Source organism: Amblyomma maculatum, chromosome 1 (assembly GCF_055883805.1).
Source record: "Amblyomma maculatum isolate TAMU_Amacu chromosome 1, ASM5588380v1, whole genome shotgun sequence".
NCBI lineage: Eukaryota > Metazoa > Arthropoda > Arachnida > Ixodida > Ixodidae > Amblyomma > Amblyomma maculatum.
The window spans coordinates 133,222,912-133,239,082 of NC_139344.1; the positions used below are offsets into that span (position 1 = coordinate 133,222,912).

At 45.9% G+C, this 16,171-nt stretch overlaps 1 protein-coding gene across 2 annotated transcripts in view; it reads right to left on the reverse strand.

Moving 5' to 3' along the window:
• Window positions 1-1,240: 1,240 nt before the first annotated feature.
• LOC146203964 (uncharacterized) overlaps window positions 1,241-16,171 on the reverse strand; it is a 73,633-nt gene continuing 58,702 nt past the window's right edge. For both annotated transcript variants that reach the window (XM_084589013.1, XM_084589014.1), the window contains exons 5-9: window positions 13,745-13,849; window positions 12,145-12,207; window positions 11,305-11,377; window positions 8,830-8,920; window positions 1,241-4,542 (exon numbers count right to left, since the gene is read on the reverse strand). In XM_084589013.1, the coding sequence (XP_084445139.1) occupies window positions 4,125-4,542; window positions 8,830-8,920; window positions 11,305-11,377; window positions 12,145-12,207; window positions 13,745-13,849 (750 nt within the window). In that variant the 3' untranslated portion in view covers window positions 1,241-4,124. The remainder of the gene's footprint in view (window positions 4,543-8,829; window positions 8,921-11,304; window positions 11,378-12,144; window positions 12,208-13,744; window positions 13,850-16,171) is intronic.

Consider the following 16,171-nt stretch of genomic DNA (forward strand, 5'->3'; position numbering starts at 1 on the left):
ACACAATTCCCATAAAGAAAGCTGTTAGGCAAGGAGACACAATCTCCCCAGTACTATTCACAGCTTGCTTAGATATGTATTCAGAGACTTGGAATGGGAGCAGTTAGAGATAAGGGTAGATGGAGAATACCTCAGTAATCTGCGATTTGCTGATGACATTGCCTTGCTAAGTAACTCAGGGGATGAACTGCAAATAATGGTTGATAGCCTAGACAGGAAAAGTAGAAAGGTAGGCTTGAAAATCGATATGCAGGAGACTAAGGTAATGTTCAACAGCCTCGGGAAGGAACAGCAGTTTACATTAGGTAGCGAAGTACTGGAAGTAGTAGGCGAATATGTCTACTTAGGACAGGTAGTAACCGCAGATCCGGACCATGAAAAGGAAATAATTCAAGAAGAATAAGATTGGGATTGAGCGCATTTGGCAAGCACTCACAGATTATGACTAGCAGCTTACCGGTATCGCTCAAGAGGAAAGTATACAACAGTTGCATCTTACCTGTACTCACCTATTGGGCTGAAACGTGGAGGCTAACCAAGAGAGTTCTACTTAAGTTGAGGACAACCCAGAGGGCTATGGAACGAAAAATTGTAGGGATAACATTAAGATATAGAAAGCGTGCAGAGTGGGTTAGAGAAATAACTCGTTACCGACATTCTAGTGGAAATTAAGAAGAAAAAATGGACATGGGCACGACATGTAGTGCGAAGAGAGGATAACCGATGGTCGCTTAGGGTAACAAACTGGATTCCAAGGGAAGGAAAGCGTAGCACGGGGCGGCAGAAAGTTAAGTGGGCGGATGAGATTAAGAAGTTCGCAGCGGTCAAGTGGATGCAGCTAGCACAGAACCGGGTTAAGTGGAGAAATATGGGAGAGGCCTTCGCCCTGCAGTGGGTATAGTCAGGCTAATGATGATGATGATGATACATGCGAGAGAGTTGCTTGCTCGGCTGAGGTGATGACTACACATGACTGATACTGAAGTTCTGTGGTAATGTCTCTCAAATCGAAAACAAAACTTCAAGCATGGGAAATGCTCACGTTCGCTGCGAAAAGAAAAAAAAAATTGTTTGCACTTGGGGCAGGTAAAGGACAACCAAGCCAGTAGCATACAGCCCCCGGAGAACGCAGCTATAACTGCCACCATGATTAGGACAGATGTTCTTGTTACTTGAGAAAGAGCACATTAAATGCTACATTTGTCACTGGCTGAGAGGAGGAGGTGCAACAACACACGGAATAAAAAATAGTTTATTACTGTAGATCTCGAAATGACAACACATTTGGTTACTTTGTAAAAGACGCTTGTACAGAGCAGAAGTCGGTCTAAAATAAATAGTTTTGTTGTGTACACAAATTCCTTGCGAGTAAACACCCTCACATGCTCACTGACTCGCTCTTTCCGCGAAAGGTGCGTGTCATCCTGCGCGAAACCGAAATTATTAGACACCAGTAGCCTCGCGCAATGGTTTCATTCCTCTTATGTCCTGCCCCACTCTCTATATATCATAAAGTTATTGTGAGCACACCTATTTTCTAGTGATGTTACACATATTGGCGAAAATCCTTTTCACTTGTGATATAAACCTGAAGCTCCCTGCTTTCATATTAGGCTGCCGCGCGTGCAATCTTGCTCACAACACAATTCCACCGGATAGTGTACTTTCGAAGTGATCATGGTTATTCTACAAAACTATGATAACGTTAACGGACACGGCTACAATGCACTGACAGTTGAGCTGAAAGCCATTAATGGTTCCCATGTCTCCTTCCAACTTATTAAAACAATGTAAATTAAAAATGTCCTCTCAGTCTTCTGTAAGCTCTGCGTGAATACTAAAGCCAACGCTTTTTCAGGAATTTCTTGTCTGTGATGCTTTCGCGGCAGGCATATTAGGCTTCAACACAAATGTATTGTAAGTACTGACCGACGTGTGTATCAGAGGCAATAAATAAGTTACTACGTCATAACCTCAAGTGTAAAACGTCAGTCTGTACTTGTTAGCTGCAAAAATAAACGTTGTGCTAAGCATGCAGAGCGTGCCTCCCAAAGGCTTAACGCCTTTGATTTTGCAGTGGCATCTCTGTAATGCTACGAAGATAAAGACGCATTTCAGCTGCGGTGCATCTGTATATATCTATGCGAAATGCGCACCACTGTACCATAGTACACAACAGACTCAGCATGTCTAGTCAAAGTTTGCAGCCCTGCACATGTTCCTTTTCCTGAATAGGAAAGAAAGTTGTACAGACTATGAGAAGCACTTATAGCACTGTGCATAAACTTTTTCAACAGGTAACCAGGTCATCAACTGCACACATCTGCACAGCACTCAACCCACCTTAAGTGCAGCGGCTAAGCTCTTTATGAACCGAATGGTCACTGTACACACGACAGACTGGCTCACATCCACACAAGAGAGAAAAAAATCCGCTTACAGAATACAAAGACCTACAACCGACAAAATACACGACTCAAGTTCACTTCTGCGATGACCTGCAGTCCTGCACTTTTGGTAGTTAGCGAAATTAAGCCTATCGAGCCCTATTCCAGCACTGTAAAAATGCATTTGGGCGCAGTTGAATCTCTCCTGAGCAATGTTCCAAAACAGTTCGAAGAGAGCGCAACATCATTTTATAATGCAAATGTTTCATGTTTTTAATCTTGATGGCAGTACCGAAAACCCATATGTAAAGAATGGTTAGTTTCATGCCTTATAGTAGACAATTGAACTAAAAACGGGAGTGAGAGCTTTGCCCCCTTTGGTCATGTGCACAAAAATTAAATTAGGCCAAAGATCTACCCCGAAGAGTCAAGCTGTCAGACTGTACCGACGCTGGGCAGTCAATGAGCTATAATAGATTAAAAGATATTTCAAGTCTTCTACCGCTAAATCCAAAGCCTTTACCACTAAATATTCACTGTGCAGTCAACAGTCTTTAGAAATGCTTCTGCACTTGGTACTTGTAACATCTCAAGTATGTCTGCAGCCTTTCATGCAAAGACGTTGTAGGACATCTACTCAGGCAGTGGCGCTCCATACACACAGAGGAAGCATGGCAGCCATAAATATTTCACCATACTTCATAAGCAGCGAGACTTCATTTACAAACAAGTGACTAACAGCAGGATAAGTGGGCATGAAAGCCTATAGTTATTCAGCCACACCAGGCGAAATTCTGTGAATGCCACTCAGAGTCTATTCCATAAGCGACCAAAGGGCAAGTTCCAGCTGGAAAGCCCCAGGGTCAGATATACTACAGGGAGATACAAGTGCCCACCATACAATAGCTGCGGCAAATCATTTCCAACCGAGGAAGTCCATCCAACACGGCCACTAAGATGCACGTGCGATGACCTCCAACCACATCGCATGTGATGAAATTCTCGTGCACACGAATGCAGTAGACTTTCTTGCTACGCTTGGAATGGTTCACAGCGACGCTCAGTTCGCTAACCTTGTTTCTAGCTCTGTGCTGACGAGCTTAACTACGTCGTTGGTCAGCACAGGCCTAGTTCAGGGCTTTTGCAGGCATTGCTGTAGCAAGTAGCCTCGGGAAGCTTTACCATCAGCCGTAAAACCCAAGAAGACCCAGTTTGGAGTCGAGAACGGTGTCGAAGAGCACCATAGAGACTCTTTCCCACTTGTGCACAGCACGTTGCGTGCTCCGAAGTGCGATGGCGACCTTTAAAGGCAGCTGTGTACTGCAAGAAGTTCTTTATAATGAGTGCGCGCTGTGGCACAGTTAGGGGCTCGTTTACTCGACATAACATAGAATGCCAGCCAAACTGAAATTGGTGTCGCCAACGCACTTCAGAGCCCACTCTTCGCGCACTCTGCACAAGCGCGGCGTCGGTTGTACTACTAGATGCAGGTGCGGTACAGCACTACAAACAGCAAGGTGCAGCATTGTTGAGATAAGCAATCAGCTTTAGCATTTGCGTTTCGAAAGCACCATCGGTGCTCTGTGGACCTGTTGTAGTAGCGCGTACAGTACCCAGCGCCCGGCGGACTTGTTCACTGGGATCGTCCAAGCACGCGCACCTTCAACCCAGCGTTGTGCGGCGGAGTTGGTCGCAGAGTTCTTTCCTGAAAACTGTTCCCCTCGGCTCCTGCCGGACTCAGATGGAGCGATAGAGGAGGATGGTCATGTCCCGGTAGGCCATGCGCACGTAGCACTGCTTGGAGTGGGTGACGCAGCTTCCCCAGTTGCGCCCCACCACGCAGTGCCATGTCGGCTGGAACATCTGGTCGAAGTCCTGCTTGATACTCTCGGCCACGTGCTTCTCGGTCGAGTACAGCTTCACTGCCTGAGTGGCCGACTCGACGGCGGCGCGTTGCATCTCTTGCGGCATGTCGGCCGCCTGGATCTTCACCTCGGGGTTCTCCTCGCCGCCGCACACCGTGGACGCGGTCGGCGTGACGCACGTCAGGCGAGCACCTCCCACGCCGGCTCCCAAGATGCCGCCTCGCTCCGAGCCGCCTCCGCCCGCGGGACGGCTGTTAACGTAGAAGGAGGACTTGTGGCGGCCGTTTTGCCTGCGGCGACAGGAGACGGCAACTATGACAACAGCCCCCGACACTTGTATCAAATTTTAAAAGCACCTTGATATGCCATCTTATTCACAAATCGGGCAGCTCTTCTCCAGGCCATGACAGAGGCAGTGTAATAAGAGGCATTTCACTTACCGCCCCAGTATCATTGTGCTCATATCTAGATGAGTGTCTTTTTAGGCATTATCTGATGGGACGGTCTAACTTCTCTTCCACCGATTATTAGAACTATCAGAAGAACCATATGTTAGACTCATAGTAGCAATTGTTTTTAACGGGTCTTATACGCAATGGCACTGTACACATCGTCTATGGCTTGTCTAAGCAACATAACTAGTTTCTTGAGCGATCCAACGCATGTCTCTATTGATGTGTATTTAGCAAATTCATCCCAGCCGATAGGCAAAACAGGATTTATAGCTGCCAAGAGAGCAGTGTTGACAGAAAAGCATGGTAGACTCAGAAAATTTCGGTATTTCTGCAGTTTACAACTGAGTTCTGCGCGATATCTTTGAATCAGAACCCGGGTCACCAGAATTCTAACATCGCAAAGTAAAGTTACCACTGTTCAAAGCAACGAATTCATACGACCTGATCGCTTACGTAAAGAGTACACTCGCCCATATTTCAAGCCACGATGTCTGCTGTTGCTATACAAACGAATTTGCTTTTAGATCAAACATGGAAAAACAGACGCAAAATTTCTTCAGCAAACAGTGTTTTAAGTCCCGTTTTTCAAGATAGTACGACGATAACTATACGGCATGGCGAGAATGAGAACGCTCTGTAAAGCACGAAAAACAGAAATTTCATTACATGAAGAAATGCTTGCAGGCAGGCGATCGATAGTCCAATTTTTTGTTAGATGCATATGAACGTTTTTCCTGTGATTTCACGTAGTGTACGAGGCTATAGGAGGCATTCACCATGTCTGCTATTCTATGGAGTGCGCGAATATTCGGCATTTTCGAAAAGCGAAACAGATATTTGCTTCTGGATTCGTTGAACGAATAAAATACTAGTTGTTAAGAATAATTCGGAACGAATCGAATATGCAGCCAAGTATTTGAATAGTTTTCGAATAATTGGTTCAAAGTTTCGGCAAAAAAGTGTAGTTTCCTTCTACGATTATTTAAAGAAAATTGTCTCCTCCAAGATCGCACAGTATGCCATCGCGATAGGTCTGCACGGGTTAAAGGGTTAATCACCGCGACGTGATTTATTCGTGTAGAGACGTTCATAATGCTACTGTATTGTCTCAAGGACTGGGCGATGCGACACGACTCAGGTAGCTTTAGCATGCCATGTTTCGATACCGTATCTCTGAATCAAGAATACCGAGTACAGCTCGCCAATCCCATCTAATAGGATGCGGCGCTAGTATATTCGCTGCGTCACCAACAGCAAAAGGCAATCCTCTAGCAGAAATGACGTCACTCTCATAAAGTTAATACTGCATGTGATTTGTGTTCCGGTCACCCTACTGAAGATAACTGTGCCACCGAACCTCGTAGTAAGCGGAGTTCCCAGATTAGATCCAAAAATACAATGTCCCACAACAAAGGGGTTTCATTTAAAAAAAGTGTGTTATAAAGCAGGCCCCATCTCGGAACTCCGAGCTCTCAGAGTGGCTATGCTTTCCTCGCCAAGGCACTTGCTGACAACAGTCGCTTAAGGGGTGTGACTTGACCAATCGGAGCAAAACCGTTCAGCACGGCAAGTCAGCCTCCTCATCCAGATTCCTGGCGATCGAGAACTCCCGTACTTCGCATGCAATGGATTCGAATAGCTTCGCTAGAACACCTCTCTGTACTGTAGACGTCCTAACGAGAAAAGGTCCTATGTATCCTAGATGCCTCGCAAAAAGTGCGCTGGAAGTTGCGTGTGATTTGTGGGCCAACTCGGCCTACTTATGGGGCAAATAGCAACTGAATTATTATACTTGAGGGACAGCTTGCCGGCCCGTGCGCAATCATGCGCTGGCACCGTCACCAGCGGAGAGGCATGCAGGGGAGAAGGAGCGCCGCACCGTGTATATGGCGCGCGACCCCATCTTCCGCCAGGTACAGGATTCTGGGACACTTTTTTATCGTGAGGCAGCTGTGGGATACTATGAAATATTATTATGCGCATGTTGATGAAAATAGGCTAAGCTTGTGATGCGTAGTAAAATTTGCTTTTGAAGTTTTCTTGCACGGCAGCGAGTAGTTACCAACGGGCTACGTTTTTTAAAAATAATTTTGAAGAAATTGTGGGATATTGCGAGGTACTTTTATGCACATATTGATATGAGTGGTCTAAGCTTCCGATGTGTAGCAAAATATTGCTCGTGCAGTTTGTCTTATCTGCGCTCACAAAAAAATACTTCGATAATGCTATAAAGTACTAATGGGGCACGTTTTCGAAAATTAATCGCAAAAGAACCGGAAGACTGTCGAGAAACAAATTTGCTGATATATTGTTTATTATTGTGCTGCTAAACTTAAATCAAATAATTACGTTCAAGAACTATATCTCACAAAATGTCAAAAATTTCTGGACACTGCGTAAATTCGTGCGCGGACGACTTTCTAGAAAGTGTCTTCAAGGATTGCCCTCTATTTATTTTTATTTTCTTCGTGTCATTTACAAGGTATCAACGAAGTCATCCCACGTGGTATTACAGCTGTTCCGCATCAACGACTCTGCCACAGATCTACGCGAGTCTGATTACGCGGGTTGCAACGAAAAATACTGCGCATCATGCATAAGCACGGAACGAATTATCAACGCTGCCTGCGCACAGTAGCAGCACGAAATGTGGAGATCTGAATGCGCAAGAGCGGGAATGTCATATTCCCAGTGCACGGAGCCAGCAAGACATGCAAGCTTCTCGAATCGCTGCCAGTGGTTTGTCCCCGACAGCAGGCTATCGACATCGGCACCGTACAGCGCCCGCTGCTCTTCCACTTGAGACACTTCGCTCAGCCGGCACATCTACACGCATTGACGCCTCCTAATTTGCTAAAGTGCGAGTTTTTCGACAGCAGGGGCGAGTTATGCGCACCTCCTAACGCGCCAAAACAGAGTGCTACGGCCACGCTCGTACCTTGCACTTGAAATGCATTGTCGCTGCCTTCCGATACGTTTACGGCGTCGTCATCCTGGTTTGTAATAAGCAAGCGTTCATTATAGATGCAGCCGCTATACTTAGTCTACACCCCTATTGGTATGTCGGGACTATACAATAATTTAATAGCAACAGATAAAAACACAGCAAACGGTGACTTTTTCGAAGTATCTACCTGTGAGAAATGATTCTGCACTACTTGCTCGGGACATAACTTATCCAAAAACAGGCCGTTCACCCGCTTTTGGAATTCTCGTTGCAGCTGCGCTTTCAGATTGGATCGGTGAGAGTCCAAATATTCACTGTTATTGGCGCTTTCAGCGTTAACCAAGCAAAACTACTGGCATTCCAGCGCCTGAAAAATGTGCTGGGTCAAAGTTTATCTCCTTTTTGTTATTCCGGCTTCTTTCTTCGCGTCTTACAATAACTTGCAAACGTTTAGAGGCCAGCAAATCCGTAACTAAAGCAAGCGCGAGTATGCAGTGACATCGCCTCGTTGGTCGTTTGTTTAATTAGCAGTCGGAGATACCACACTGGAGTTTCACTACATTACTCCTGTTGACGCCAATAAAGCAACAGACATTGCAATTAGAGATTGCTTCATTGTCCCCTTCCTGCCACGTGGAGAGTCGATCACACTTGTCTGCAGCGCTCAAGCGACACTGAGCGAAAGATATTGTTACGAAGCGGCAAGCCGATGAAGACAGGAGACAGAACATGACCGATGACGATGGTAGATGACGTTTAATGAATGTTCGTGGGCCTAGCGCGAGCGCTCCTGCCCGCGCCACTGCCCGCTTCTTCTTCTTTGTCGTCCGTAACAATATTAAGGGAAATTATTGGCCAGGTACTGAATTTTACTGATAACATTCGCCCTGCAACGCAGGCGCAAAACCCTGTTAACTGCACAGGTACAAGCACAATGCTCCTATCGAAGCAGCTGCGTCACGATTCGATTTAATTTGGACCGCAATGCAGCATTCAAGCGCTCTAGACAAATGTGATCGACACTGTAGTGTTGTACTCCTGCGCAAGCGTACAAGACTACTTGAAGCTCCGGGCAGTCATTCTGCGAAAGCATTCAGTGCCTTCTGCCGAAAAATGCATAGACAACTTTATTAATAGGAGGAAACAAAGAAACGACAAAGATGAACCTCACTCACATGGGAGCTATCATGGGCTTAGGCACGTAGTCTTCCACATCCTTGAGACGTTCCAGCCTTTCGGAAAAGTAGTCCGCGTTGTTGGACAGTTCTGGAGAAATTTAGTGAGCCGTGCGGTTAGCAAAGCCCATAAGCGGCAGTGGTTTCGAGCATTTTCACTTAATCAATGGCACGTTCTTCCATAGCTGGCTTAATCCCACCGTCATTGCATTCACGCCCAGAAACGCACACAGACCGCGCATTTATTCCGGACACCTAAAATATATTAGAAAAGCGAAAGGACACACGAAAACAACATATTAGGGAGACGCTTCAAAGGTTCCTGAAAGGGGATCCAGAAAGTGAGTATTAACATACAGGGAATGCCACTGAGCGCGCATGCCACGTACAAGTCCTCAAAAACGAGATGAATTTTCACAAGACTTTTTGTTTAAATACCGCTTTCACGCAGCGCGGGGACTCGCGGTGGCAGGCGTTTGTCGGAGTTCCCTGAACATTGCATTTCCTAGCAAAAGTGACGTTAAGCAGTTTATAGCTATAATTGATTCCCCAGAACCACAAAAAAAAAAAGGAGGGGCACACTCCTGGCCCAACAGGAGACCGCGGAGCATCTCCCTTTCCAAACTTTTCCCTGCTGTCTAACTGCAAAGGGGGAGCCAGCTCCGAAAAAAAAAAAAAATTATACAAGCAAGACGAGCTGGCTGGTGACGTTTTCGTGGGCGGAGTGCGGTACCAGTGCGTAATGTTGTTTTTCTTTCTCGGACCAGAAGCCACTTTAGATCGCTTGTATCTCTTGCGATGCATATGCTAAACCGAAAAGTTTCGCTGGATAATGACACGCGATTCAGCATCTAGCAGTTTCATTGGGGTTTTTTTTTTTTTTTTTTACTACCCTCGAAGAACCAACTTACAGTGCCCCTTTAACTCTTTCGCTAAGCAACACCTTAAGGGTATAACGCTATCGCGGTCTGCGCTCTTCTTTAAGAACATACACACACATTGTCATTAAGTGGTCGATATCACTGTACGTGAAAAACCATACGACATACATATCAATCCCTCTTGTTGCCAAGCTGTGCCAGCCGGACTTGCGTAACCAACTGGGTAGTGTGTGTGGCTCGAAACCAACGAGTCGTGGGTTCAAACCTTGCCAGGAAATGATTGGCATTTTCCTTCTATTAAATTGAATTTCCTAGTCAATGAGACATGCGGCAACTTTTAATTCGCATTACATATGTTTTAACCACCTTCGTCCCACGCGTGACGTCTCGTTTCACGTGAGCACTGTGGGCTGTGTAAAATTCCCACGCGAGGTCATGTGGCTGTGACGTCATGACCCTGCCGACCAGTCACGATTTTCGCGACACGACGCCGAGCGCTGACGGGATAACGGCAGGTTTTTCGGTGAACGGAGCCTTAACGCTATCACTTCAATATCAATAGATAGAGATGGAGACCGAATTATCAGTAGCAAGGCATTGAAGGGGCGGCACAGATGAAGCTTTTAGGTCACTCGGCAGTGGTAGTACAATAAACCAGCGATCTGCCGTTTTCATTTGCTTCAATTTTTGCAGCCTTGATGCATTTCGAGTGTAAGAACAATGTAAGCAAATTCGAGCATGTAAAAAAACATGCAATGAGTGTTGCTGTAAACGCTTTGCTATATCCTCTGATTGCCACCATTTTCAGGATGACGATGTGATTTTTTTTTTTTAGAATTGTTAAGTATGACGCGAAATTAACATCGATTTGCCCATAATAACGCATGTAATGCTATGGAAGTGAGGGCTCTGGCCATTTAAATACCCAGATTTCTTCGAAACTGGTGACCACCCTGGTCATCCTATAGTTGCCTGCAATTTTGGCCGACGACAGCTGCCGAAGAGTTTAGAACCATTCTAGCGAGTGAAAAGCCCTAGGGATGCGACCGCTCTAGCCTCGAGAAGGCAGAATGATTTCGTAGCGAGAATTAGCAAAAGGGAAAGAAAACATCCTCCAAAAACCAAAAAACGTAGAGATCCAAAAAAGCCAGTTCATAGTTAAATATTTCATCTTTGTACGCCCGAATGCGGGGTTACGGTAGGGCGCCTGACTGAGCAAAGCAGCCGTACACAATAGCTATTTTTTCTCGCTGTTTAGTCATTTCGCAACAACAGCTGCAAGAGAGACTTCCTCTGAGGTAAACTGATCTACTGTCCATCCACAATGTCATCCAGGTGTGCTCAATAATTCTGCCCATACTAGACTGTGTTGAGCTATACGGCATCTTTCCACTGAAAACTGCCATATGGCTCAAAAGCTCACGGGAAAGAACCCATTGAATCCGTTAAGGTTGTTCACCACGGTGATCAGATAGCCATAACCTATCCATTGATAGCAATTAGCGGTCACTGTGGCGCCAAACGGTCCCGCGCCGTTCTACGCAGCAAAACGCGAGGAATCGTCACAAAGGATGCGCTTCGAACTCTTTCTTACCTTTGCGAAAGGCGCTCAGGCCGCCGTTTTTGGCTTTCTTGTAAAATGATATCACGCAGGCTACGCTGTATATCTGCACCAAAACAATGAATACAAAAAAGTTTCAGAACTCGCTATTCACAGAGTAAACACGCCGGGCCGATAAAAGACGCGTCGCGGATTGAACTGGCGTGATCGGCAACTCACATTACGTACGTTTTCTTTCTACCCATCAAACCATGCCGAGGTGGCGCAGTGGTTAGAGCGCTCGACTGCCGTATCCAGGATGGGGGATCGAAACCAGGTCACTGAGGCCGCTTTTCGATGCAGGCGAAAAGCAAGGCGACCGCGCGCTGTGAGATGCCAGTGTGAGTTAAAAAAAAGAACTCCGGGTGGTCGAAATTTCCTCTCCCCCCACTACGGCGTCTCTATAGCGTGAGTCATTTGGGACGTTAAACTCCAAGACCAAGCCAAACTAAACCAATCTAACCGCGAAACAATGCCACCGCAACAAAGTTGCTACTCCTGCCCTCATTTTTGTTAGAACAAACAAGTCCGTGTCAGGGCGCTTTTGTGCGGCGCAGATCGTGGTTCGCGCAAATACGCGGATACAGTAACAATTCCCAGAAACAGTTTCGAAAAAAAAAACAAGAAAAAAAAACAACACCTGTTTGAAAGTAGCTCGTTGAACTTCATCTATGCCGATCAGAAACAATGGTGCATTACTGGCCACATGCGCTACCGCTCTAGTCTTCTTGCGCGTGCGAAGCTATAGAAGCACAGGAATGCGTAGCCGGAATGTCGGAAGGAAAGCGATTCCGCAACCGGTACAGCGTGTCTCGGTGCGGTGCATGCGCTTACCCGTAGCCCGGTCAGGAAGCCGACAACGATGGAGACCAGCACGTCCGTTGTCCCACAACTTGACTGCGAACAATCGGTGAAGGAAAAAAAAGTCAGTATGCAGAGATAAAATATATGAAAAAAAAACAGCTGGTTATTCTTGCAAGCTTGCTAAAAGACCCAGCCCTTGGCGTCTCCTATACTGCCGTGTAGTTGCATCTGCGCCTGGTTACAGTGATCAGTTTAAATCAGTCCAATTTAAATTGTTTTAAAAGTTAAACCAGCAGAATTACTGTTTGACTCGAGATCACTGCCTGCAGCTGAGACCGCCTTGAATACGCCAGCTAGTAAATCAACTTAATCAACTTAAATCAACTTAATTACTTTGCATTAAACATAACCGCGTCCCCTTCTCGCATCCTTCACGCGTTATCGAATGTGAATAAAGGAATGTGCAATAACTGTACCAACAGCTGTCGGCATAATACATGGAGGCCGCAGCAGCATCGCGCGTCAGAAGGCGGCTGCACCATTTTTCACCTGTGTACCAGCATTTTGTACTCGACATCTATTACGTAGGCTGCCTGCGGTGGGAGTACCAAAGATGTTCGACTATGATGATCGCCCCTCGTCCTTGCCTTGCTCTACGCTATCATCTTTTTTCGTTGGGCACGGCACTGTCGACAGAAAGTAGCTCATGCAAAAGCTGGTCTTCTTTAGTTCTGCTGTTTAGACCAGTGGCGTCCAAACTGCTGCTCCCCGTATCTTCGCGGGTACAATGCGATTAGCGACTCCCTGGCATCTGTACTGCCTCCCTCCCCTGCCCCGTCCCCCCCTCCGTCCCTATACTTCTGCGTTAAAGGCGGCTACTTTATATAGTGGAACGTTGAGCTAGTTGGTCGAACATCTTGCAAAAGCGCAGCAGAGCAGGCAACAAGACAGATGCACACACAAAAGCCTGGTCCTTGTGTATGTGCGTGCTTCGTCTGTCTTGTTGCCTGCTCTGCTGCCTTTTTGCAAGACAGCTACTTTATCATTCACCTACTGCTGTGAGGCACTATTCTCAACAATAACAGCGGTGAAGTCAAAACCGAGAGCCGCCCTTACGGATGAACATCTAACTGCGGCACGTCATTCGAGCCAAACTTCCAGGCGCATGCTTCACATATGGGGCGGTACAATGAAGAGGAAAGATGAAAGTCGCTTCATGAGTGGCGTTCCGTGAGGCCACCAGCTTTGCTGGACAAAGTAAAAGTGTCAAGGGCTCTTCTTACAGCGGTTTCTGACTACTTTTTAATGGTCCATTGCATACGCCTATTCAGCCACTCCTGGTGTAGACTATGAAGAAAAGGACCACATAACCTAGAGTGCTCCAACGCCCACCTTGCACTCTACATCTCAATGTCTGAGCGCACTGCCACAGTAAACCAACGGGCATCAGCATGGCCAATGCACCCATATCCATCAAGGCTATCACTCTTCTGAGCCCATCACCCATGGTTGCTTCCTTCCACGCTTCCCCCGATGGCCAGCGGCAGCATATAAATGCGAGCAACAAGCTTCCTTGCGCGCGTTTCTCAGAGAAAGAAATCTCGGGAAATGCGGTGTAATGAAACGGCACCTTCAGCGTTGTCAATCGCAGGGCCGTAAAGGCAGCAAACTGGTCCGCTTCAGTGATGTATGGTGTTCGCATCGTCATAGGGTAGAGCCGGTCTCGCATGACGTACTGCACGAAAATAAAAGGATCCATATCGAGATTAGGTTTCGCAGTGAAGCAACACAAAACAAAAAATCACGAAAAGAGCAGCATGCGATGAGGCTGTTGTAAACTGAGTTTCAAGACCAAGCCGGCTGTTTTGAAACAGTGACTGCAGCAGAACCATCCGAGATTCGACTTAATTCAGCCGATTTCACTCGACTAATGCAGATTCTTCGCGCCCTCTTCTTTGCTCGTCAATGTTTCATCGTTCACTTTGAGCACAAGCCCTCAAAAACCGGCGGACCAGTAGGCACAATTCTCTCCTACATGGAAAATGGATTTCAAGGGACGTAGAAGAGAAAGCGAGGCTAAACTATGCCTCAAACTAGTAGCCGAAATCATTAACTATTCGCCACGAAGCTTTCTCGTGACGACCTTGAAACCATGCAGCTTGGTAAACTTATGCGGGGAGCGTTTATTTAAGTCCAATGACCAGTTGCATCGTATAACTTACTTAAACTTCGCCCCGAGCGCTCTGTCGCAAATCGAGAAGTGTCAGATCGTTAATATTTGGTGGATCCCTTTTCAAATGCTCTACATGAAATCAATACTGAATATCACAATATTTTGGTGATTTTTTTTTTCATTTTATTATGATGAAAACACAAGATTGGCGGAGAGTTCAAGCTACATTTAAATAAACGCGCGTACACAGGAAGCATGTTTACCTTATACACAATGTGAAACTTTTCTAGCGGTGCAAAAGAAAATTAGGTTGACAGTTAAGCTACGCCTTAAGGGCATGACGGGATAGCGGCCTGTGATCCTTTCTAATTACATGCGCACTCATTAATATACAGACGTCATTGCGAGTACGGCAGGGCGCCCGCGGACGAGACGGCGCCGAGTTCTCCGATAAACGAGATCCTTAAAGCTGTCCCTTTAAAGCCTGTGTGCGTTTACGTTGCCTGATTTACTAAAACCGTAACATTCGTTTCGGCAGCTGGACATGAAAGATTCTGTGAAGACTCAGCTTAAAGTGAATGGATAAATGTTCGACTTATTTGCTTGCCACCGACAAAGAAAAGCGAAAAAGTAGCTCTAAGAACGGATACAGGAATCTACCTTTAGCAAATGATAAGATTTTGATGTTTCTTTAACACGCTCGAGTTTTCAGCCTCAAATCTGTTTCTGTGGAAGAGCTAACTTAGCATTGATACGTGAACATGTCCTACATACGGCATAGGCTTACAGACTTGCCCTAAAAAAAAAAAAAAAAAAAAAACTGTTTATTAGGATTCTGTCTATTCTTCTCTTTTTTATAGCTCGTTGCATGACTTAGTTTCTAGCGTATGTTGATTAGGTCTATTCTTTTCTGTACCAACCTTTCCTTTGGGGCGTGAGCTGCCTATCGTAATTTTTTAGGGTGGTGTCCTGGAACAACCAGTGAGGCAAGACGAAATGCATGAATCACGGCCGACAGGACCGTGAAGTCACCTCAGAAAGCGATTGGGAGTGCGCAAGCGCGCACTGCACATGCAAATGCGTCTCTTTTCGAAGCCTGGTGTGAGGAAGTCTCTGCGTGAAACGCTTGACAGAAATTTCCGGAGGGACTGCATATTCCTGGATTTCTGTAGAGCTTTTTGATAATGTTCGACATAAGCAATTAACGATCAAACTTCTGCGCTGAATCTTGATCCCGCCTTATTCAACTAGCTCGAGCATTTCCACCTTAAGCGCTTCCAGTACGTCCGTATTAACGGTTATAATTCTATTTACAGGAGCAGCGTCAGGAGGGCCGCGATGTTCCGTTTTAGGGCCGCATTTGTTTCCAGTATACACTAACGATCTACCGAGTTGTGTTTCTTCTTGCACTTCTTTATGCTGTTGACTGTGTTCTTTATCGTGACATTGGTAATAATGATGACATGCTAACTTTTAGGCCAATTTAAGTAGCATCGCTATCTGCTGCATGAAATGGCATGTGGAGCTAAACATTAACCAATGTAAAATACTGAGTGTCTGGAGACAAGGCGAAAGTATCTCAGTGTATACGCGCTAAACAACAATCAGCTTCAGCCCGCGTCTTCAGTCACAGATCCCTTGTGGTTACCGTTTTTTCCTCATTGAATTGGAAAACTCACATTTACCAAATTACTAGCACCGCTAACCGCATGTTAAGGATACTTAAGACGTAATTTCAGCAGGGCCCCTATTTCACCGTCTTTACAAAACTCTGGTCGCCCTAAACTTCACTATGCTACTTCTATCTGTGATCCAGTCATAATAATTTATCTCATGCTATTGAAATGGCCAAAAATAATTCTATTCGATTCATTATTCCTAATC